Source organism: Notothenia rossii (genome assembly GCF_949606895.1).
Source record: "Notothenia rossii genome assembly, chromosome: 7".
NCBI classification, from domain to species: domain Eukaryota; kingdom Metazoa; phylum Chordata; class Actinopteri; order Perciformes; family Nototheniidae; genus Notothenia; species Notothenia rossii.
The window spans coordinates 7403901-7429178 of NC_136905.1; the positions used below are offsets into that span (position 1 = coordinate 7403901).

A 25278-nucleotide genomic window follows, 5' to 3' on the forward strand; every position below is an offset into this window, starting at 1 on the left:
CAAATAATAAAAATGCTGTGTGTGCAGTCCCACAAAAAGCGGGACACCTGGTCACACACACACACACACACACACGCACGCACGCACGCACGCACGCACGCACGCACGCACACACGGTTCTGCCCCTCACACACGCACGCTTCAAATCAAGCTGCATAAATGCTTGAGCTACGTTTTTATTAACCTATAATTACTGAGAAATCTGCCTATTATGTTTTCGTCATTATTACAACAAATACACACTTGCAACTGATAACACTGGCAATGATTTTATATTTATTAGACTGTTAGAAGAAAATCATGCTTCAAATACGTGTGGGTACGGCGTACCCCCTCGTCAAACGCCCACTACACCACTGGTTCTAACCATAGGTTCTAACATAGTTTGCATACATCAACACAGGCTCACTATTTGGCAAGATGACTAAGCCTTATATTGGCTACTCAGCGAGAATCAACTCAGTGAACAACAGATACCAAGGATCCTGGCTGATGAAGGAGACGAAGTAAGCTAGGTAACCAATATAAGACTGAGCAGTACAGATAAATGTGGGCTCACTATTTAATAAATGAATTACAAACTATTCGTAAACCCTTTAGTCTTATTGTAAAGTGGTACCGAACCTTTTAAAGTAGATGAAAACAGATCCACAGCTTTACTGTTTTTAAATCTGTAACAGGGCCACTTCTACCACAGGAAGAGTACTTTGACTTTGAAGTTGAACATTATCTGTCAACAATTGTGTACTTTTAATAAGATTTGAATGCAGGACTTTTACTTTTAACCAAGTGTTTTTGCAATCACGTGTTGGATCGTAATACTTAAGCCTTAACTGATTCTACTTGGATATCACAAGGAAGTGTTTTTTATTTTCTGTGAACGATGCAAAGTAAGATTCCACTTATTAAGGTAAGGGAAACTTTGTTAGCTCCTTCAACAGTCACCAGTAATGTGGTGATTAAGCTATTCTGTGAAATCAAATTGGGAGAGAAATAACGTGATCTGCTCTTCGATCATGTTGTTGCACAGAGATCGTCTCTTTCTCGATTCGTCTCACAGTCTGCATGGAAAGAGATGAGGCTTTGATGCAGAAACGTCAGAGTGCGTGAGAGAGCGCCGAGCAGAGATCAAGGAAACGGTGACACAGAGGATGGGCAGAGTGAGAGGTACAGTTACAGAAAAACCCAAAGAGAGTCACACCTTGAGGAAGTTAACAAAACCACTGGAGGAGAACAAAAGACGCTTACTATTGAAGGTAACATCTTTTACATTTCCACCTTATATTAAAGTCACAGCTTATTTCTGAATGTATAACTTTGTTGGTGCAACAAAAAGTGCACTTTCTTAAAACACTGCTGCTTATTTTGGTATCATTTGACTCTTTTCTTTAGCATGCGCTTGCCTCTTTATTAAAATATGATAGTCTACTGATGTCTGCTTTAATTTGTGTATGACCTAACCACTTGATATCTACCATTGATTTCGACATGTTCTCCCCTCTCTCTACAGGATGGGACTCGTGCAATGTTTGGTGATCTTCTGGATGTTTTCTGCACAGCTGGTGCTCTCGTCTCCGCTGGTAACAAAGTCTTCAGTAAATCAACCCACATATCTGTAGAGTCACGCAGGAAATAAAGCCTTGTTTTGCCTCTCACTTACTGTAAAGTGCTCACAAGTGCAACGACATGTATTACTTTGCTGGAGTTTGGAAGCTGTGTATCTAATTGATTTCATGTGAATGTGTACACAGAACGATGTGAGCCGGTATTGCGAGCTTTCAGGAGGGAGAAGGTGTAAAAAGTGTCCTGCAGGTAGGATGAAATCTGCTGTCAGCAACTTCGATTCGTCTCTTCGATCTGTTATTTAGATTTGACTCACTGTTTCTAAAGATGGAATCAGCAATGGTTTGAACCTGGAAATTACGACGCAGCACAGATGCTGTATCGATTTGTTCCTGGAAGTACTTAGATCTCAAGTCGTACCTGAGTAAAGGAGCAACATGTCATTGTATAAAAACTGCATTCAAAATCTTGCATAAGTAAAAGTACAGAAGTAATGCCATTTAATATACTTAAAGTACAAAAAGTACTTGTTAAGTGTAATGACCAATTTCAGAGTCATATGTCAAAGTACTGGATTATGATTATTCATGCATTTATGTATATGGAGCTAATTTGTACTAATAATAATAATACGGTTCATACTAATTTTATGTCTTCTTAACTTGCTTGTAAAACGCTTTGAGCACCAGGAAAAGCGCTATATAAATGCAATATATTATTATTATTACTATAAATAACTTATACTGTGGATGGATATCTTTACTTTTAATGATGTGTTAAATAATTTGTTAATTTATGTTGCATAGCCTATAATCTGAATATGTAAAGTATCGCTAAAGCTGTTAATTCAATAACTGTAGTGGAATAGAAAGTTGTGTAAAAAGTCAAATATGGGTCTACAGAATATAGCAGAGGTGAAGTATAAAGTACAGCGTTTTAAATGTACCTCCCACCTCTGATTTCTTCAACATGTCTCTGTTTGTCTCGATGAAAGTGACGCCCCCTCTCTGTGTGTGACCACATCCTTTATTATTCTGCGCTCGGGGCGAGAGACCTCATCCGGTTGTTGTCATTATCTTCTCTCTCTCTCTCTCTCTCTCTCTCTCTCTCTCTCTCTCTCTCTCTCTCTCTCTCTCTCTCTCCTCCCTCAGGTGAGTATCGGGGGTCGTGTGCAGAGTGTGTGCCGTGTCCTGCAGGATTTTACACACTTGACCTCAACTGTGAACAAAACTGCCACCCCTGCTCCAGAGACTGCAGCGCAGGTAAAGAAACACGAGTTATTTACACCAACGATAGTGATGATGGTGCCAAGACGAGCTTTGAACTTTAATAATAAAAGGAGAATGTATTCATCTCTTTGCATGTCTGGAAATGAACTTATATTTGTGTCATTATTAGGATTAGGATTATTATTATATATGTTTATATATTTTCTTTATTTATATTAAAATGATCTTTTATTGTGATTTATGTTTTAAATATAATTGTTTTCCTATTTTCTTAGTTTTTTAGGATTGTTGTTGTTATTATAAATGTTTTGTACTATTATTATAATTATTATTAGCATATATATATTTTTTTATATTATTAGCATTATTATTATTATCAGCATTTAAAGCATACTTTCCCCCCCTATTTTTCAAGTTGTTTTGTATTATTATGATTAGCATTATTATTATCAGTATTTTTAGCGAATATTATTAGCATTATTTTCATTTTTTCAGTTACATTTACCCTTAAAGGAATGAAAACAGAACTGCATTAATATCAGTGATTAAAAACCCCTAAAATCACCTCCATTTCCCCACTCCCCTAGAGTCACATCTGAAGGTGGTTCAGAACTGCAGCCGCTCGTCCAACATGAGGTGTGTCTGTGAGGAAGGCTTCAGATGCTCTCACCACGTCACAGAGTCAAGAAACTGCAGAGACTGTGAAAAGATACAGGAAACAACAACAGGTAAACAACAACAACAATAATAACATGTAAACAACAACAGGTGAACAACAACAGGTAAAACACTGCAGACTTCTAAACCGTCATAACAGACTCTACCACCAGGGGGCGTCATGATAAACGAAATATACCGCACTGACTGTAAGAGAGAGAGAAATACTGTACTTTGTGACAGTGATAAAAAGCAGAGGTGGGAGAAGTACTTATATCTTTTGAGTAAAAGTAGAAGTACTCACATCTTGTACTTGAATAAAAGTAGAAGTACCAGAGTGTAATACTCTGTTACAGTAAAAGTCCTGCACTCAAAATGTTACTCAAGTAAAAGTGCAAAAGTATTATCATCAAATTATACTTAAAGAACCAAAAGTCAAAGTAGTCATCGTGCAGATTGGTCCATTTCAGAATAATATATATGATATGTTTTATAATGATTGGTCATTAAAGTGTTTTCAATGCTGGTAAAGGTGCAGCTAGTTTGAATGACTTTGTATACTGCAGGGTAGCTTGTGAATTTACTCCAGAGGCCTGTACTACGAAGCTGGTTCAACTTAACCTGGATATGTTTGAGTTAGCCGGTTGGCCTAATCCAAAACATACGCGCTCTCGCTAAACGGTACGAAGCGGGTTATCAAGTGGATCGCTCAAGCCAGCCGTGCCCGATCTAGTTAGGTGTGCGTTCACATGAAAGGGGTGGTATTTGGAGCATTCGACCAATCACAAACATGGAGAGGCGTACTGACAGCGCAGCGTCATACTTCCTGAATGAAAAGTCAACTATAATATTAGACAAATTTGAAGACGTTAAACTTTAAACATCCATGACTTAAACACTGTATCCAGGATAAAAGCCACATAGCTGCACCTGCAAGGTGAATACAGCTGGTAAAAGAACAAGTGTTTGAATGCGTACATTAACACGTTTATGATATCACTGCCCCGTCTAAGACACGATCTGACTTTAATTACATTTGTCTCGAGTGTTTCGTCAACTTAATGTGTTGCTTAAAATATACTTCTGCATACAGTAGGCCTATGTGACACTGTGAGTGTTGCACGGCCAGATACGGCTCAGCTGACTCAGATAAGGAAATATATGATAAATTATGATGTGATATGCCGCGGACTGTACTTAATGTTTCTCTGATCCGGTTACTTATGGTGTGGCAGATAGTTAAGTAAGCTTTCTTAACGCTAATGTTATAATAGTCAGATTGCTCTGAAGATGGGAGGTGATATTCTATTAATGTTCACGTTCACACAGTCGGTGATTTTTGCCGGCCGTCTTTCCTGCAACGGCAGCTTTTCTGTATTTCCTTTCTCCTGTAATATGACTTGATCGCTTTAAACTCCGCACACTGAGCTCTGATTGGTCAGCAGGCAGTGCTTTGACTGAGTTGAGCTCTAAGCCTTCAATTTAACCTGCTCCGGGGCAGGTTAGCCGCACAGCATAAGTTACCATGGAGATCTAGCCTGCTAAAAAGAGAACCAGCTTCGTAGGACCGGAAACCCCGAGTTTTCCTTGAAGTTAGCCGGCTAAGCGAAAATCCTGCTTCGTAGTATACCCCCCAGGTGGAACTCAAGTCTGATTTAACACTTGATTATATTCCACATCATTCATCCACATCTGCAAAGTAACTAAAGGTATTAAATACATGTAGAGGAGTAAAAGTACACCATTTACCTCTGAATTGTAGTGGAGTAGAAGTACACAGCAGCATAACATGGAAATACTCAAGTAAAGTACAAGTACCTCAACGGTAAATCTACTTAGTTACTTCCCACCTCTGAAAATAAGTTATAGGAAGTCTCTCATATGAGCTCCCCTATCAGGGAGGTGAACAGTTCAGAAGGAATACTCATATCATATATTTAGAAAAGTGCAAAATACCCCATTATTACTAGTAGTTCTACTTTACGTATGCATGTATTAATATACTCAAACATATACTCATTAAATAAAAAACAAGGCCCCTATATAGAACCATGAACATGTTAAACAATGGTAACAAGTTATAATAAAACAATGAATATTCACTAGAAGAATATGAGGTATAAAAACAAAAATAAAATGACACACAAAAAATAAATTATATGATTATTACCGACTGACATAAACTGTGTTTGCTCCTGTCCGGACCTTTAAATTACTCTCATGTCAATTATTCTCAATACCGTTGATAAGCAATTGTGTATGGTATGACAACTGTGAACATTATTACTCCTAAATACCGTTAAAAATAAGAAATAAATGAAGAGTACGTTGGAAAATGATATGAAACGGTTCAAAAAACGATATGTTAAAAAAGCTTTGCAGTCAACCCGAGAACTAACAGCTCTTCACAGGAACAGAAACAACAGTACTCTGAAGATAATCATTTCTGAAATATATGTGTTACTTCCTTGTACTTCACCCTTCATTGTTGTTTGACAGCAGAGAGATGACAGGAAATGAAGGAAGAGAGAGATATTTGAAAACATGCAGCGAAGGTTGTTTCTGCGGACAATGAACCATGAAGTTCACGGTCAGAGCGTCAACCCGTAAACAGTCTGTCCTTTTAAATCTGAAATTAAAGCTGGGATGTTTTTCTGCTGCTTTTTCGGGAACCAGATAAACAGACGACTTCCTCAGCTTCCCCGGGACGAAGCAGCTCTTCCACAAAGCCCTGCACATTACCCAAGTAAGTCATACATTTCCTTAGAGAGAGAGTTTTGGATTAAAACAACTTTGAATTCCTCTGACAACCTTAATGCTACAACTGTACATACAAATAGAAAACAAACCAAAAGAAAGCCATAAGACAGGCTGTACATACTTTCACATTCAACCCACATTAAAACATTAAATGAAATTGCTAAATGTTTACCATATGTTCACTTTAATAACTGCAATATAACAGATGGCCATCTTTCTTATTAAATAACACGTCTCTCAACATTCCCTAAGTCTCTTATTACACTGAATGTTCCTCTTCATCTCAGACGGTTGACACCACATGGCCTGTTCTTATACTGCATAGCGCTTTACATACTATCAGTCATTCAACCATTCACACGTCATTCATGCAGAGCAGAACTACTTGCTGTAGGGAAGCTACACTCACACACACTCTCACTCACACACACTCTCACACACACACACACTCACACACACACACACACACACACACACACACACACACACACACACACACACTCTCACACACACACACACACACACACACACGCACGCACGCACGCACGCACGCACGCACGCACGCACGCACGCACGCACGCTCGCTCGCTCGCACGCACACACACACACACACACACACACACACACACACACACACACACACACACACACACACACACACACACACACACACACACACACACACACACACACCCACATACCATGTATACATCACTTCAGGGGACATTACATTGACTTACATGCATTTCCTGGAGACTTATCCTAACCATAACCAACACATGCCTAACCCTAACCAAGTCTTCACCCTAAAATGAATGATTCTCCTCATGGGGACCTCCCTTTTGTCCCCATAAGAGAGGCTAGTCCCCACATGTGACTGTGTAAACAGATTTAGGTCCCCACAAGTATAGTAATGCACACACACACACACACACACGCACACGCACACGCACACGCACACGCACAAGCACACGCGCACGCGCACACACACACACCAGGAGCACCAAGTTACCCAAGGAGACAGGCACAACTCCATACATTTGAATATTGTGGAAAAGTTGATTTCAGTATTTCTATTTTTTAAAAGTTGAAACTCATATAGCTTACGATATAGATTCATTTCACACAAACAGTGTTTATTGGTTTTAATCCTGATGATTACGGCTTACAGCTGATATTACATACTGTAAGGCCGATACAAAAAGGATTTTAAAGACAGAAATGTCGGCCCTCTGAAAAGTGTGTTCATGTTTCTGCTCCTTTTGCACAAATAACCGCAATAGTGGCCTTCAGCTCGTCTGCACTGTTGGGTCTTGTGTCTCTCATTTTCCTCTTGACAATACCCCATAGTTTTACTTTTTTAAATAGAATTACTGAAATGAATACACTTTTCCAACATATTCAAATGTATTGAGATATACCTGTACATCGACATGTTGACTGAATGGGATAGAACCCATAACCTTCTGGTTTTAAAGACGACAGCACTCCCTCGCAGCCACAGTCCCCCTACATCTAGATCACTTTAGTCCTCTCAAAGTCACAGAGTATTACATAAAGTGTATTTGAGTATTTGTTATGAACCTTAGAGATATCGCAGTCAGTTCTTGCTCTTAAGGTCACATTTTTAAGATGTTAAACACTTCACCTTTTTCTCACACAGCTGCCGCCCGACGCCAGAACCACCAGCAGGACATGACCCACACATAGGTGAGAGTGAGAAGATTATTTGGAGAGTGTTTTCAATGTATTTCTAATGTTGTACACACACGTGTCAAACTCAAGGTCCGGGGGCCAAATCAGGCCCTTGGTGGTTTTGATTTCGGCCCGCAGGATAATTTCGAATTACTATTAGATCTGGCCCGCCGGTATATTGCACGCACACCTTCACTCCATCCTGAGGGTCTCCTCAGCTCAGAGCCCAAACATTGATGAACTTGCACCCAAGAGGAGATGCCAAGTATCTGCTTGAACTAGCATCACAGAGCAGCAAACTGAGTTTAATGGATGTTTCCTTCTGCACTTTGTTTCTTGAGACAACAGGGCATGTTTGGTTTGTTCTTTGAGGGGAATAGTTTTTTTGAAGCTGTTGTTGGCCTGTGGAAAAATGTAATCATAAGAAATGACTCTGCAGATAGAGCCATAAGAAATGAATGCAACTGATTATTTAATGTTTCATGTTGTTTTTATAGGCAATAATTTAAGCTTTGTTAGTTCCAGGTTTAATATGTGCAATAAGTTCATTTCAATACGTTTTGCAATAAACATTGAACCAGTCCGGCCCTCGACTAGTACCCATTTTTTAATTTTGGTCCACTGTGTATTTGAGTTTGACACCCCTGCTCTAAAGCATGTCTGTAGTGAGTATTTCCATATTCTGCTACTTTGTACTTCTACTCGACTTCAGTTCAGATGTACTTTTACTCCACTATGTTTATTTAATACCTTTAGTTACTTTACAGATGTGGATGAATGATGTGAAATATAATCAAGGGTTAAATCAGACTTGAGTTCCACCTGGAGTGAATCCACAAGCTACCCTGCAGTATACAAAGTCATTCAAACTAGCTGCACCTTTACCAGCTTTGAGAACACTTTCATGATCAATCATTATAAAACATATCATATATATTATTCTGAAGTGGACTTTAACTCTTGTTTTGATTTCTCTCAGGCGGGAAGAGCGTTCGGCTGGAGGCCATCTTGTGTCCGGTGGCTCTGGGATGTTTGGCCCTTTTGATCCTGTTCTTCTTTCGCTCAAACCGAGATGAAAACGCAGAGGAATCGTGTTTCAAGCGAGGTGAGATGTGCTGGACATCCTGGACAGGCTCAGTTGCTGCTCATTAACCAATCAAACCCTTAACTTTATGATGACATCAACTCTGGGGAAACAATAAAAACTGTTTTCTGGAAGCCAGGCATGGGAAGTAACGGATTAACGGGAATATGTAATAATTAGGATACAATAAAAAGATAGTAGATGTAGTAATCATGTTACATTACTTTTATCTTTCAATACTAACATTAGGTTACATTTTGTACATCAGGTAGTCATTCATTATTAACAGTATACATTTTTAAAGTAACCCCCCAATCCTGTTAAAAAGCCTTTAAAGAGGTCCTATAGAGAGGCAGAGGCCCGTCCATCTACTTCCGCTCCATGGGACCTTATTTCGGAAAAATTATGTATTGAAGTCAATGGAGAGAGAAAGATTATCTTTCGATCCCGTTTGAATTGAGCCACGAATTACACATATGATGTTTGTCAATTTAAAAAATCATTTCCATGTCAAAAAAGACACAGTTTGTCTTAAAACTGTTGAAATATAAGTCTAGAAAGACTACAAATCCCAGAATCCCGGTCCCGCATGCTGGCTCTTACGGAACCGACTAACTCCCCTTGTGTGTACAGCTCTCAACATGCCCAGACTTGGAGTGATTTTCACCTCTTTTAATACTTTCCGCCTCATTCTGAAAGAAAGAAGTGAAATGTGCCAACGTGACGGCCGTCTTGGTGTGTGGTGCGAGATGGGAGTTGTAGTTCATTGAGCGGTTTCACACAAAAAAAGTGTTACTTCACAGTTTTACGACACATTTTAATTTTTTTGACTTGCAAAATTATCTTTTAAATTGACAAACATCATATGTGTAATTCGTGGCACAATTCAAACGGGATCGAAAGATAATCTTTCTCTCTCCATTGACTTCAATACATACCTTTCCGAAATACGGTCCCATGGAGCTCCCCCGGAAAGGGAGGGACTTCGTCTCTCTATGGTACTTTTCTAGGGTTCCTCTTTCCTGCAGTGCGTTGCATAGGTTTTTGTGCATGTCAATGGTCTGCAAAGACTTAAATCTAAAGGCCGTACTACCCTGCCCCAAACACCTCAAGACCCCTTTTTTTTACTTCTGTAACATAATGACATCACTATGAAACACATGTTTCTATTCGCTGCCGCTCCAACACATTGTGCGTGATAGGCTAAGGGGCGGGACATCTCTAAGCGGTTGACCAATCAAAACAGAGCCGGCCAGCTAACCAATCAGAGCAGACTGGGCTCTGGTTTCAGACAGAGGGTGAAAAGAGGTGCTGCAGCACAGGCAGTATGAGAACAATAAAGAGCTTTTTGAACATTAGAGCATGAAGACATGTCCCAGTAGAGACACTAAATACTGATATACACCTGAACATCAGCAGGAGAGGACTCTTTAAAGTAGAGACACTACATACTGATATACACCTGAACATCAGCAGGAGAGGACTCTTTAAAGTAGAGACACTACATACTGATATACACCTGAACGTCAGCAGGAGAGGACTCTTTAAAGTAGAGACACTACATACTGATATTCACCTGAACATCAGCAGGAGAGGACTCTTTAAAGTAGAGACACTACATACTGATATACACCTGAACATCAGCAGGAGAGGACTCTTTAAAGTAGAGACACTACATACTGATATACACCTGAACATCAGCAGGAGAGGACTCTTTAATGTAGAGACACTACATACTGATATACACCTGAACATCAGCAGGAGAGGACTCTTTAAAGTAGAGACACTACATACTGATATACACCTGAACATCAGCAGGAGAGGACTCTTTAAAGTAGAGACACTGCATACTGATATACACCTGAACATCAGCAGGAGAGAACTCTTTAAAGTAGAGACACTACATACTGATATACACCTGAACATCAGCAGGAGAGGACTCTTTAAAGTAGAGACACTACATACTGATATACACCTGAACATCAGCAGGAGGACTCTTTAAAGTAGAGGAACTACATACTGATATACACCTGAACATCAGCAGGAGAGGACTCTTTAAAGTAGAGACACTACATACTGATATACACCTGAACATCAGCAGGAGAGAACTCTTTAAAGTAGAGACACTAACTACATGTTGAACATTTGCAAATTAGGGCCCCTTTAATGTTCAATGATTTCTTTATGCTTCTCATTATGCCTGTGCTGGATGTAAGCCTTTGGAAACCATTGTTATACCTCAAAAACAATACAACAGTCTTTGTCATCTTTAAGAAACAACTGATTAGAAATGTGTCATCGGCTTCTTCATGTGTGAAAAACGGACTTTGTATTCATGTGTTTTCTATTGTTTTCCAGCTATTGCAAAGTTATGCAGTGAGGTAAGTTTCCACGTTTCATTCGTGCATATTTCTACATAAATCTCATCCCTTCTGGTTTGCCCGCCTCACACTGACAGACACGTTTCTCTTCAGGGAGGAGGAGATGCTTCTCACAAGCCGCAGGAATCGACTCATCCGCCGCCCAGAGACTCATTCAGTGCCAAGCAGCCGCCGGCCGGCCTCTCTGCAGCCAATCAGGGTACTGATGAGTGAAACTAAAACATCCATGGGAAATACATTACTCACTTTGTGGAGTCATTAAGAAAATAAAACAAGCGAAAGATGCAGCTGTGCTCCTGTTATGAATGTGTGTTCTTCGGGTAAATGACAACGTCCACTCTTTGTTTGTTCTTTCTTTAGTTCCAGTCTACGTCTATAATCCAGGGACGGTTATCTTCGGCCTCCTCAATCAGTTTACGGGACAAGTCGGTCCAACGATGGTCCATTGCGGGAAGACGGCCGAGAGAGTGACGAGCGAAGAGGAAGAGGAAGAGGAGAGAGGCTGTCCTGTGTTTCACCCCACATCCTCTCCCAGCATCCATCTCTCTGAGGAGGAGGGGAGCGGAGAGGCTGACAGCATTTTCTTTCCCTCCCAGGAGCAAGGAAAAGAATGCCATGTGTCCAAAGAGGAATCGCTATAACGCGTCCTAAATATCCCAGACGATTTATGTCGGTGGTTTACGACCGCCGGCATCCAGACTTTTTTTAAGTAACTACAGAACAGATGAATGTGGAGCCTTTGGCAAACTGTGAAGGGATCCCAGTGCCATGCAGCAGAGACATTGTTATCTGCAGCTTCTGGGAAGAAATGTGGTCGAAGCACACCAGAGACTTGAACTTTGGGAAGAACAGCTGGAGGGGATCTCCTGTGTAAGTTATCATGTAAATACTCTTCACTCTGCTCTCTTTAAAAGTGTCAGACCTGGATGTTGTACGTGAATATTACTCGATTTGGTTACAATAAAACTTTATTCAGAATAAAGAAAGCTGAGTAGAAACATAAAGAAATCAAAACATTCATATTTGAAAAATCTTAAAAGTCTGTTTATATTTACATCTATAAATGTACCATAGTACATACCACCGGCACAGTTTCGAACTCATGCACAGTTACAGCGTCACATTTGGTTTTTGAAGTTCTCCAATCCTATTCATCATCTTAACGTCACAGATGTCAGACAGTCAAGGTTCCCCGGAAAACAGTAGCAGTTTTGAAATCTGTTCTTCCATTTCTATCATGGGCCGAGGGACGTTTGCCCCCGTTTGCCCTTAATGTCCAAAGAGATGTTTTGCAGTAAATGTTCCTATTCTGGAGCTCTTCTTTCACTCATACACATTCACATTTCCCGACCACTTCCTGGATAGGCGTGGACACTTCTTCGTCCTCGGAGCATGCCAGTACCGGTGCAGGTTCTTTAGCCAAAAAGTAGCCTGAGCAACAACAGAAAGAGGGAAGATATCTTAAGTATTCAGGTAAAAAAACGAGGTAGTTGCCATTTTAATTTTAAAACTAATGTGTGCACAACATAAAATGATACTCTCAGTGCACTCCCTTTGTGTGTATACTCAGGGTTAACTGCTTCATTATGTTAATGACTAACCATTCATGGATTTGATCCAGTGCAGAAAGGGCTTTATGTTTGCGACAAAAACGATTGCAAGTCCTGCACACAGGAGGGCAATAATCACCAGGAACCACACGGTATCTGTAAGAACTTGAGAGAGAGACATTTATAGAATGAAATACACTGGAGAGAGTTCAGTTATTTCCTTGTTTGATTGGCACAGACAGAACTTTACCTCTGAGCTGTGGAGCAGGCGGCCAGGCTGTAGTGAGGCCAGGTTTCAGGACTGCAGGGAGACAGAGTTCATTGGAAACATTTGACTTTACATGGTTCAGATTAGATCGTGAGCTCACTCCTTTATTTTATCTGATCAGGAAGTCCCGATATATAAATACACAAAATGGTTTATAATTAACTCCTGTCACCCAGTGTGTGTGTGTGTGTGTGTGTGTGTGTGTGTGTGTGTGTGTGTGTGTGTGTGTGTGTGTGTGTGTGTGTGTGTGTGTGTGTGTGTGTGTGTGTGTGTGTGTGTGTGTGTGTGTGTGTGTGTGTGTGTGTGTGTGTGTGTGTGTGTGAGAGAGAGAGCGAGAGAGAGAGCGAGAGAGAGAGCGAGAGTGTGTGTGTGTGTGTGTGTGTGTGTGTGTGTGTGTGTGTGTGTGTGTGTGTGTGTGTGTGTGTGTGTGTGTGTGTGTGTGTGTGTGTGTGTGTGTGTGTGTGTGTGTGTGTGTGTGTGTGTGTGTGTGTGTGTGTGTGTGTGTGTGTGTCTTTGTGCGTGCGTGTGTGAACTAACACCACGGAAACTGAAAACTATTTAAAGAGTAGCTAAATAGCAAAACGTGTAAGAAAGAAGTCTTTATCCACTTTGATATCTACTATTTTGTGTATTGGCTGAGTGCCTCAAAAGAGAAAAGACACCTATATATTATTTTAAGAATATAATAATAAGAAGAACACACTGTGAAGAAGTGCTTTTAATGTGGATGTCCAATCAGTGTTCGTGGTAAATGAAGTCGAAGCATTGCATGAGGAGTTTGTTCATCAACACTGATTGGATATCCTCATCAAATGTGCAGAATTCTCCCTTTAATGCAGAATAATAACATTTGCACAAAACAAAAATCTTGTATTCCTACATGTTTGGTTATCAGCTGTCAATAATTTGTTCTCTTTAAAAATAGATTGGATTCAACTTTATCGTCATTGCACAACGAAATGCAGTTTGCATCCAACCAGAATTCAAATATATATAACAGAAAACAATGAAGGTGCAGGGTTTAGACAAAGTATATAGATAAGTACAGATGTAAGTAGATGCAATGTCACTGAACTTAATCAAATAATGTGTTCTTAACTCTTAAGATTGCTAAAATAATCTACAAAAATGCTTATGTATTGTGTGTGTAATGTGTTGTGTATATTCCCACTAGGGCTGCAGTCTGTACCACCCCAAAGCTACAGTGATACGCAGGGTTGGATGTGTGTCATGTGATTGAAAGCAAAGCAGTTAAAAAGTGGATTTTTTTTGGTTTTCACTTCCCTTTTTTCATGAATGATCAGCAAACGTATTACCTTTAACAAAAGACTGCATCAGAAACTGAATCAGATATGTTGTTTATGTTAATTTAGTGGATTCCTTTGTAAACTTTCAACCTGCTCTGTTCCGTAATATATGTCGAATTCAATTGAGCAACAAATTAAATGTTATTTATGTTTCTTTTCTGAAAATATGTGTCTTTTTCTGGAAGAATGGTGCATTCCTGTGCATGTGAACGGACTGGGAAACGGTTGTCTTTTATTAAGTTAGTTAGTTTTTAATGTACAGCTGACACGCAGATAGGCTCACCTGTAGTGGGTGGAGCAGGTGTAGGTTCGGTGGTGGTTGGTGGTATCGGCGTACACTGTTTGCGGGATGCATCTCTGAACTTGTAGCCGGCGTTACATCGGCACACTGCGTTGTGAGTGGAGTTGCAGTTTGAAGCATACGCCATGTTTGCTATAAGAAGATGCAGAGAATAGTATCATGGTTTCTTTACTATAACTACAAACAGTGTGTCCGTGATGAACCAAATGCACTAAGGTTGCCTGTAAAACATGACATGAATCAAACAATGAGGAATGAGTCACACTCTGGGCACGGCTGGTTAAGATTCTGGGTTTCAGTCACAGGACGGTTTTTATTCTCAGTTTTGAAGGATATTTGTAACGTAAGACACAACTGTTATTACTCAGTGAAGCCGTATTTCACTTTGATTGCACATTTAAGCCTTTTACTAAATGTTTTTACGAGCATACTTCGATATGAACTCACAAATAGCAATAGTATGGGTCCCTGTAGTCATTACAAAACACTTACCAGTCCAACATAGTCATTAAACTACAACAAACACAACCATAATTACATTTTGTGTCATTTAGGGCTATTGCTCAGAGAGAACTGCAGATGGGAGTGGTTACATTTCACTGAACTTGAGTATCAGACCGTATTTTACATGAACTATCTTCAATGCATTCTTGTCATACACAGTCATACTCCTCTGTTCCCAAAACTGGCATTAAAAGGACTTCACAAACACGATTTAAACTAGATTATTATAAACTCTGCAATATATAACCTTACGCCTGACAAGGTATGGTAATATCATTTGAATAAGGCTGTAGGCCTATATATATCGACTAAAAGTAGTACATTTCAACATAGCCATTATTCCAACACGTGTTTATCTTGGATATGAATCAAACAGAAATAGACAGAATGAAGTATAAAGCTTGAGAGTTCCTGCAGATTCAATGCAAAGATCTTTACTCTTAAAACTGAATAATTTACAGACAATTAAAAAAAGAAATCGTCCGGAAAGCCTCAGGAGAGTACGACCTTATACTGAAGTAAACAGTGGTGTAGTGGGCGTTGGACGCCGGGGTACGCCGTACCCACACTTATTTGAAGCATGATTTTTTTTCTACAGTCTAATAAATATAAAATCATTGCCAGTGTTATCAGTTGCAACTAAGTGTGTATTTGTTTTAATAATGACGAAAACATAATAGGCAGATTTCACAGTAATTATAATAAAAACGTAGCTCAAGCATTTATGCAACTTGATTTGAAGCGTGTGTGTGTGTGTGTGTGTGTGTGTGTGTGTGTGTGTGTGTGTGTGTGTGTGTGTGTGTGTGTGTGTGTGTGTGTGTGTGTGTGTGTGTGTGTGTGTGTGTGTTTGTGTGTGTGTGTGTGTGTGTGTGTAGGGTGACCAGGTGTGCCACTTTGTGCAGGACTGCACAAGGCATTTTTATTAATTGTACCGTGTCCCACAAATTGAGACTATGTCACACATTTGAGTCGCGCAGAAAGGCCGGATCGGTTCGCTGACGGCCGGCACCGCCCTTTATTATTATATTGTTTAAACGGCATCATGTTCAGCTGACAGGCGACACAGAGGTACCCCCAACCCCCCCCCGTTGACAGTTCACGAGCGCGTCCATCGTGTCTCCCCCCGCCCCGTCCACCCAGTAAAAAAATCCCCACCACTGGAAGTAAACATCTATCATTTAAGAGTTAATATGTGGCATGATTCCTTTTTGCACACCCAAATCCTTACAAACATCAATCCAATGAAGACCAAAGTGTATTGAAGTATCATCACTGTTGTATTGCAACGACAGTGCATGGTTTTTGTGTGGGTTAAATCATTTCCACATGAATTAGTTTCCATAGCCGTTAATTGGCATATTATTTGACATTTCAACACCCACCTTAAAACCCGCAGTGTAAAAGGTTTGTTGACAGCTGCACTGTACACATTGAATCCAAACAGGCTTGCCCTTACATTATGTGAGAACGTTTAGGTGCAGACGTGAAAGTCAAATTCACAGACTTGTGTTTTCCCCTCTGGGTTCACAGTGACATTTAAGAATAAGCACAACAGGCTGTTTTTGCTCCTCTTTAGCAGAGGCCTTAGCGTCTGAGTCTCTTTCCGATGTTTACCACATTTCGGTCTTTTTTCCCCGTCAAGATGATGGTCTTTCATTTTTTAAACTCTTCCTGTCTGTACTTGTGATGACTTACATTTTGGTGCAGATTTGCAGTATTATATTACATATTATATCGATATTTGTTTGTTTTATGAATGAATCAATTGACCAAAAAAATGGTAATGGTAGCACGTGCTGCTAAGGGTGTTGTTAAAGTGGCCCTATTATGCTAATTTCCAGGTTCATATGTTCGTCTACTGGGACATGTCTCCATGCTTTAATGTTCAAAAAGCTCTTTCTTTTTCTCATACTGCCTGTCCTCTTTTCACCCTCTGTCTGAAACCAGAGCCCAGTCTGCTCTGATTGGTTAGCTGGCCGGTCCCTAAGCCAATCCTGTACAATTGGTTGGAGCGCTAGCCAATAGAGCACATGTGTCAAACTCAAGGCCCGGGGGCCAAATCAGGACATTGGTGGATTTAATTTCGGCCCGCAGGATAATTTCGACTTACTATTAGATCTGGCCCGCCGGTATATTGCACGCACACCTTCACACAAACATTGATGAACTTGCACCCAAGATGAGATGCCAAGTATCTGCTTGAACTAGCATCACAGCAGCACACTGAGTTTACATGGATGTTTCCTTCTGCACTTTCTTTCTTGAGACAACAGGGCATGTTTGTTTTTTTCTTTGAGGGAAATAGTTTTTTGAAGCTGTTGTTGGCCTGTGGGAAAATGTAATCATAAGAAATGACTCTGCAGATAGAGCCATAAGAAAAGAATGCAACTGATTATTTAATGTTTTTATAGGCAATAATTTAAGCTTTGTTAGTTCCAGGTTTAATATGTGCAATAAGTTCATTTCATTAAGTTTTGCAATAAACATTGAACCAGTCCGGCCCTCGACTAGTACCCATTTTTTTTATTTTGGCCCACTGTGTATTTGAGTTTGACACCCCTGCAATAGTGTGATATCACTATGTTATGGAAGTAAACGAAGGAGTCCAATGGAGGCGTTTCAGGGAGAGAAACTCCCTCTGGAGCGAACGCAGGGATTGTAGTCTTTGCAGACCATTTACATGCACTGAAACCTACAACACACTACAGGAAAGGGAATTTCCCCCTAAAACATAACAGGGCCTCTTTAATGCTGCAGAATCCCACCCTAATAACCTCCCTTTTCACAGAGGGTTTCTCAGACCCCAACTATTCTCTCTCTGACTGTCTCCCACCATGACACACGATGGGAAATCCCCTCCTATCTGTGACCCTTTGAGTCTCTTTGGGCAAACTTCTCAGAAATCATGACAAAGACAGAGTTGAGTAACAAGCATGTTGTCTTTAAAAGAAATGTTGAGTAACAAGCCTGGACCTGACTCCAGTCCAGACTAAGGATTAATCACTCACTTCAAACTAAATGAGAACCAGAATGTTACCCAGAGGGAGGGGGTAGCAGACAGTATTTCTAGAGTATTGATGAATCACTTCTAATCAAAACATCAATGTTTCTGTTTCATCTTCAAGATGACTAGACTCTTCTTAACCTGTATATGTTAATGATCCAGTCTTATAATCAAGTTAGATGTTTACTTTCTGTTTCTTGGGCTTTCATACATGCATTATCAGGGTGGAAACTGTTGAACAATGAGGGTTTAAATCTCCTGTATGTGCAAGAATCAGTCTCTGTGAGCTGGATTAAAGAGGCCCTATTCTGCACATTTCAGGTTAGTATGTAGTGTCTCAACTGGGACATGTCTCCATGCTTTAATGTTCAAAAAGCTCTTTAGTGTTCTCATACTGCCTGTGCTGCAGCACCTCTTTTCACCCTCTGTCTGAAACCAGAGCCCAGTGTGCTCTGATTGGTTAGCTTAGGCAGGCTCTGTTGTGATTGGACAACCGCTTAGAGATGTCCCGCCCCTTAACCCATCACGTGCAATGTGTAGGAGCGCTAGCCTACAGAAGTGGAGTGTTACCTAGTGATGTCACTATGTTGGGGAAGGAAACAAACTTTGGGATGCTAGACTTTGCAGAACATTTACATGCACCATATAACACTACAGGAAAGGGGAACCACAGAAAGCATAATAGGACCCCTTTAAACTAATATATAACATCATATGAACCATTATGAAATCATGCTGTCACTGAAGCTGTTTCTGTGTCGTAGCATTTTGACCCAATTCAGGCCTCTCTCACATCCAACAGAAAAGCTGTGAAAATACTCACATTTATTGCAATGTCCACAAAATTCACAGCTCGGCTTCTCATTGTAGGTATCCCTGTACAGTGTCCCCTTGCAGGGTCCACACTCATGTACACAAGTGAGTGTGTCACGCTTAACCATACGCTCACCTGGAATACACACACGAATTAAAGGTTATTGTCTGTTTGCATCTAAACTTTGAAATGTGTAAAGGAGACATTATGATTTTTGTACCTGGCGCGCATTTGCCGCAGCATAACGTAGGTGTGTCCACTGGCCAGGCATAGTGTCTGTCAGAGCAGTGTAGAGACAACACAGAGGAGAGGGAAGAGAGAGTGCACAGGAGAGAGAAATAACAAAGTGGCTGCATCTGGGAAGAAGAAGAAAAAAGAGAGGAGGAGGAGGAGGTAAATATATTCAAAAGGCATTGAGTGAAAGAACACAGTGGTCAAATGTAACTAAGTATATTTAGTCAAGTACTGTACTTAAGTACACATTTGAGATACTTAAGTATTTTTACTTAATGTTACTTTTTACTTTACAGCTTGAGCTACTTTGCAGATTAGGAATAATAATAATACAAAATACAATTTAACCAATACATTATGATATATTATTATCAAAGACATGGATCGTTATTTGTATTAAAATTATGCATTGCAAGTCAGGCTATCCTACCGTTTATTTATATAATGTATCATTACGATGAACCCCACCTTTACCAGCTTCAAAAGTGATGAAAACATGAATGTATTAACAAATAAAATTCAATTATTTACTATATATGATTCTCAAATGGTCCAGTACTTTTACATTTGGCACTTTTAGTACATTCTAATACTTTTACCTGATAGCAGGACTTTTACTTGTATCTGAGTATTTTTAGACTAAGTACTTCTTCCAACACTGGAGATTTTTACAATAAACAGAAAGTCTGGCAGTGAAGCTACACAGTGCAGTATATACACTTTACCAATAACATACAATATAGGATTAAAAGAAAAATCTTCTTACCACCAATAAAAAAACGTTACATCCAACTGCGAGTGATTTAAGAGAAGTTATCACCCCAGGTTTGACTTACAGCTATGGTTTAAAATGTCTCTTCTTACAGTTTGTACTTACCGTGGATGAGGAGGCGAGAGGAGATGTGAGCAGAGACCCTCTGAGTGTGAGACTGAGCAGGGGACCAGAAGTGTGTCAGGGGATTGTTCATCAAATGTCGAATGACTCATTCTGAGAGCTTAACATTTGAATGATGTTTTTGATATATGTCAACCTGTCTCAGTCTTTTTGCAGCGACCCTTGGCTCCGTGCACAAAAACAAGACCTCCATCAGCCTCTTACTTTTTCCACACGAGCCATCTCTCTCGTTTCACCAAAACTCTCTATTTCAGGCTGGAAATAATCTCCCTTCCTCTCTTCTTTTATCCCTGTCTTTGACTCTCGCCCTCTTCAGTAAAATATCATGCATCACTCATTTCACTCGTATCCCTCGTGTTGGTGAAGTTTTCTACCAGCCTGATGATAAAGGAGAGAACATTACCAGTTGAATGCTGATGCAAAGAGGGGCTTAGTCATCTAATCATGCATGAGGACATTCACATTTCAAGAAACAACTGTGTAAATGTTTTGAGTGCCATGTAACATATTGAATGACTCCTAAATGCATAGTGTGTGTGACATGTCCTGCGTGTGATGGATGATTATCTGTCCACTGTGACTTGAATTGCCCGGATTAGATTAAAATATTACAGTCAATTCACAGAACGATGAGTGATTGGTACATTCCTGCTTTTACAGTTTTTACTTTGTAAGTGTGAGAACTGCTTGTGTCATGATGAGCTACTTATCTGCATTTCTGTAAAGGTCACTTTATTATCTAAGTGTCTCTTTGTTTTTGGAAGGGGACATCTTATGCAAGGCTTGAGATGTATTTTGGGTTTCCACTTGAACAAGTTCACATGCTTCAAAATGATGAAATATGTTTATTGACAAACATGATTTATCTCATACGATTTGTCTGAATGTACTTGTTTAATTTGTAATGTTTAATTTTGGGGGATGTTGATAGATGTTACATTTCATTTAGCTGACGCTTTTACTCAAAACGACTTAAAGGTCCGATGCCATGGCCATTTCTACTGATCATAATTCCATTGCTGAGGTCTACTAAGATATATTTATACTGTTCAATTTTCCAAACTCACATTGGTTTCTCATACAGCATCTCTGTAAATTATGTGTATTCACTCTCTGTCCTAAACGGCTTGTTGGAGCTCCTGCCCCCCCCCCCCTGTGAAACCAGTGGCCGTCTGCGAGACAGCGAGACACATCGAAACCCAGCCTGAAACACACACACACAGCCGCAGCTTGGCTGGGAGTTTGTGTGTGTGCTCAGGCTAAGTTCCGCGGTGTCTCGCTGTCTCACCGACCCCACACCAGTGTCCCGCTCCTCGCAGCAGCGAGCCTCGGAACGTCCCGCCGAGTGTGTGTGTGTGAGGAAGTCCGCGGATTAGTCCAAACGTAACGGCTCCGCGTCACTATACCCAAGAAGTAAACAATGGAAAAAGAGAAATCTCCAACGAGGCGTTCTGGGGCAGCATAGACAGGTCTTTTCTGTGTTAGAGTTTTACTCACTACAGGGTGTACTTTGAGGGTTTGGGACTCTGCAGACCGTTTACATGCAGAAAAAGCAACACAACACACAAGGGGACGGGTAATAACCGGAAAAGCATGACATCGGACCTTTAAACCATAAAGATACAATCTCAGAAAAACAAGAAAAATATGGGAATGTCCGCCTCAAAATAAACCAAACTATTGAAGTGCTGCTGCAGAAGTTAATAATGGGCTGAACTCATTAAGTGCTCTCTTTGTATTATTTAACAGCCAAGACAGGTAAGGAGGACAACCTGCACTCTCAGCTTTAGTAGATGGGGCGTTGACTTGACATCTTAAACTGAATCATAAACTGACTACGAGTTTCAATACCCATTTTAGTCTGACAGAGAAAGATTAAGTATGTCTTAATACTGAGTATGTCAAATGCAGTATACAACAAAATACTTGTGCATCCGGTCTATATTTGCAGTTTGCAAGCCAGCATGTTTTCCTGGCCAGTTTGACTCACTACTCTTTGCGCAGCGGATACATGAGCGAGAGTGTGGATGAGGAAGAATGCCCATGTATGCAAACTGTAACCAAGTGTTTGTACTTTGTGACAGGAGACTGTGGTGCAGCCTAAAGTATGTGATGTGGAGTTTTTTCAACTTGGCACTTTCACCATCATCTTATCTTCGTCAGTTCTTCACAGAAACGAAGCCACAACCACACGTGATCTCCTGTCAGAATGTGAAACGGGGCCTAAGGGTTGTGGAGGGGCTCTTGGCGCCACTGACACAGAGTACAGGGGTGACTGTAAGAGAGATGACTCCACATTAAAATCACAGCGCAAACCTGGTCATGCTTATCTTCAGGTTTCAGTTTTAGACTGCTTGACTAGATAAGAACTTGCCAGGAACCTGCTGAGGATGTTCTGATAATGTAAAAAGCTATATACAAGTGCATTCATACAATAATTAAAGAAAAAAGCAACTCATTTACGTTGGGAGGCTTAAAGTTGTATTTAAGTTCATGTGATTGCAATGTTCAAACAAATTGTTTTCTCTATTGAAGGACATGTGTCTCGCGTTATTCTTTCACTCTATAGTTGATCTCATCCAAGTAAACTAGTCATACACATTTAAACTAGTTTTTGCTTGACTGGAAACATGCACTCAGATCAGTTTCCAGGTCAGGCTGTAGGAAACTCAGCAGTGCACGTGCATGTAAGAAAAGGCCTATTTAAAGTGTCTGTGTGGCAGATGTGTTAGTGGAATTGTTTGACACTTACATGCATAAGACACAGAGACAGAGGCAGACAGAAGACAGCGAGGAGGAGGAGGAACAGTAGAAAGATGAAGACACAGCTCACTGAAGAGGAAGGATGTGGTTTTTCTGAGGAGGTACTTGCTCTGCTGACTGAGCTCTTTCATGTAATGTACCAGAAAAGTCACGTGACTCCATGCTCTGCTCGGTCCCTATATCAAGTACCAGCCTATCACTGTGGCCCATAATTACAGTGCATCGAGTCATACTTCAAGGACTCAAAAGCTTTATTGTTATATACAACAACATGGGTGGTTCTGTAGCCCCCCCTCCAAAAGTAGAATCTATGATAATGCAACTTGTGATTCATAATGAAAAAAAGAAAAGAAAAAGAAAGCCAATTACAAGAAGTATACAAGAAAATAAACATGTAAACAGACATGAAACATAACATTACAATTACTAAACACATGTTTAAGACTCTTTAATGTACACTTGTTATTTAAGTCTGTATTTATTTTAGGATTGCCCGCTGCACTAAAGAGCTTCCGTCTAACCGTACCAAATCATGGGACCCTGATGTTAACAGTAGTACACTTTGATACAGGCAGAAACCCAACCAGTAAAACAGCATAAATAATGTATTTATTAGTCCAAACTGCATCTAAACTTATACTTCTGCTGCCCCACTACAATTCAGAGGTGCATCGTTTACTTTTACTCCACTACATAACATTTGTTTAATACCTTTAGTTGCTTTGCAGGTTTTGGATTAATGATGTGAAATATAATCAAGTGTTAAATCAGACTTTAGTTCCACCTGGAGTAAATTCACAAGCTACCCTGCAGTATACAAAGTCCTTCAAACTAGCTGCACCTTAACCAGCTTTGAGAACACTTTAATTATCAATCATTATAAAACATATCATATCTATTATTCTGAAATGGACCAATCTGCACAATGACTACTTTTACTTTTGGTACTTTAAGTATATTTGGATGCTAATACTTTTGCACTTTTACTTGAGTAACATTTTTGAATGCAGGAGTATTCCTACACTCTTGTACTTCTACTTAAGTACAACATCTGAGTACTTCACCCACCTCTACTTAGTTACTTTCCATCACTGCTTAATTACTTGAGTAAACCTGCACCTGTGCTATCTTCTATATCTTTTGGGATGTAAACTGATCTGAAAGTGAGCTAGCTGCAGACTTCCTCACCTGTGTACATTGCTCACTTTGTCCTATGTGTTTGTGTGTTCACTTTGAGCTCTCAGTTGCCTTGTCTAACTTGCTTCACACTTCCAAGAAGTCTCGTGACGCGGCTATTTCCCGTATTCAGTCCTCCCCCGCTCATGCTCAGCCGGGCCAGTGGCGCCGTCGCTCCGCTTCTACTTTTATACCAAATAATACGAAGTTATATGAAATTAAATCTACATTCCTCTCGAGTTATGGACCTACGGTAAAAGAGATTCTCCACGGTGTTTGTCCAGGTAAGTGTCGGTAAAATATCTCTGAATGTCAGCCTGTGGGAAGAGGAGATTCATATCAGACTTCTGCGGTGGGCGTTTTGTGGTGGGAACTAAATCGAAACCATTGATAAAACAGTAAGAAAATGAGTGTAGATTAACTACTTTTTAATACGTCAACGTTATCGGTAAACAAGTCAGTGTTCAGGTTGATTTGTGGTTTTAAATTCGAGTTTATTCTTATGAGTGCGACAGGGAAGTCAACAGGCTGCCAAACAAGTGTCGCAGAAATATGCAGGATATGCCAAAGTTTTTTTTAACTGTCTGTAGACCTATTCATTCTTTCTTTATCCACAAACTACATTTACAATAAAGAAAAACGTATATCCTTGTTTTTCTGTGGGTTGGATCCAATTCAGTGACTTCCAAAATGTTATTTATCATGCATTTAACTTTCCTTATGACAACCTTAAATGACCTGTGTCTCACTCTCAGTAAAATCCAATCAACATAATGTCAATAACTTTATTTTAACATTCACAACCAGTGTATGGGTTGTTTAAAATGTTATAGCCTATTTGGCGTTAAAAAAAACGTTACTTCTGATACAAATGATCAGATCATCAAAGTGTCTTGCTTACCTCTAGCTAACCTTGCTGAAGGTTTCGTTTTATCTACTAATGTGATGAGAAAACCACATCTGAAACTCCAACCACCCCCTGTCCCAAATATGATTCTTCCTCAACTTAATGCAAAGACCTGTCAGCTATTTGGACAATTTTATCTTTGTCAGAAAGTAGTTCTGATTAATACATGTCCTTAGCAAAGTGTAT

At 40.0% G+C, this 25278-nt stretch overlaps 2 protein-coding genes across 3 annotated transcripts; one reads left to right on the forward strand and one right to left on the reverse strand.

The window, feature by feature from the left end:
- Positions 1-799: 799 nt before the first annotated feature.
- Positions 800-14659, forward strand: LOC307045665 (uncharacterized protein). 2 transcript variants are annotated; one of them, XM_079691481.1, is made up of 11 exons: positions 803-1256; positions 1511-1580; positions 1752-1812; positions 2715-2825; positions 3380-3520; positions 6126-6195; positions 7873-7919; positions 8884-9009; positions 11347-11369; positions 11463-11568; positions 11730-14659. In XM_079691481.1, exons 2-11 carry the CDS (start codon positions 1512-1514, stop codon positions 12008-12010), a joined length of 1035 nt encoding a protein of 344 aa, XP_079547607.1. In that variant the 5' UTR covers positions 803-1256; position 1511; the 3' UTR covers positions 12011-14659. The 2 variants fall into 2 exon arrangements, with proteins under 2 accessions (XP_079547606.1, XP_079547607.1); XM_079691480.1 differs by lacking the exon at positions 1752-1812 and having other exon boundaries at positions 800-1256.
- Positions 12320-20704, reverse strand: LOC307045667 (uncharacterized protein). The gene is made up of 7 exons (XM_079691484.1): positions 20229-20704; positions 19338-19473; positions 19127-19252; positions 14778-14927; positions 13170-13220; positions 12971-13084; positions 12320-12800 (listed from the first exon to the last, which is right to left on the reverse strand). The coding sequence occupies exons 2-7, from the start codon at positions 19471-19473 to the stop codon at positions 12697-12699; spliced, it is 681 nt and encodes a 226-aa protein (XP_079547610.1). The 5' UTR covers positions 20229-20704; the 3' UTR covers positions 12320-12696.
- Positions 20705-25278: the final 4574 nt, after the last annotated feature.

What these genes read in the sequence shown, in the direction of transcription:
- LOC307045665 (XM_079691480.1), top strand. Translation starts at nt 1,152, where the DNA reads ATGGGCAGAGTGAGAGGTACAGTTACAGAAAAACCCAAAGAGAGTCAC. An exon ending in GATACAGGAAACAACAACAG is followed by an intron (nt 3,521 to 6,125) that starts GTAAACAACAAC and finishes TTCGGGAACCAG; the next exon opens with ATAAACAGACGACTTCCTCA. An exon ending in CCTCTCTGCAGCCAATCAGG is followed by an intron (nt 11,569 to 11,729) that starts GTACTGATGAGT and finishes TTCTTTCTTTAG; the next exon opens with TTCCAGTCTACGTCTATAAT.
- LOC307045667 (XM_079691484.1), bottom strand. Translation starts at nt 19,473, where the DNA reads ATGCAGCCACTTTGTTATTTCTCTCTCCTGTGCACTCTCTCTTCCCTC. An exon ending in TTGTGGACATTGCAATAAAT is followed by an intron (nt 14,928 to 19,126) that starts GTGAGTATTTTC and finishes ATCTTCTTATAG; the next exon opens with CAAACATGGCGTATGCTTCA. An exon ending in CTGGATCAAATCCATGAATG is followed by an intron (nt 12,801 to 12,970) that starts GTTAGTCATTAA and finishes GTTGTTGCTCAG; the next exon opens with GCTACTTTTTGGCTAAAGAA.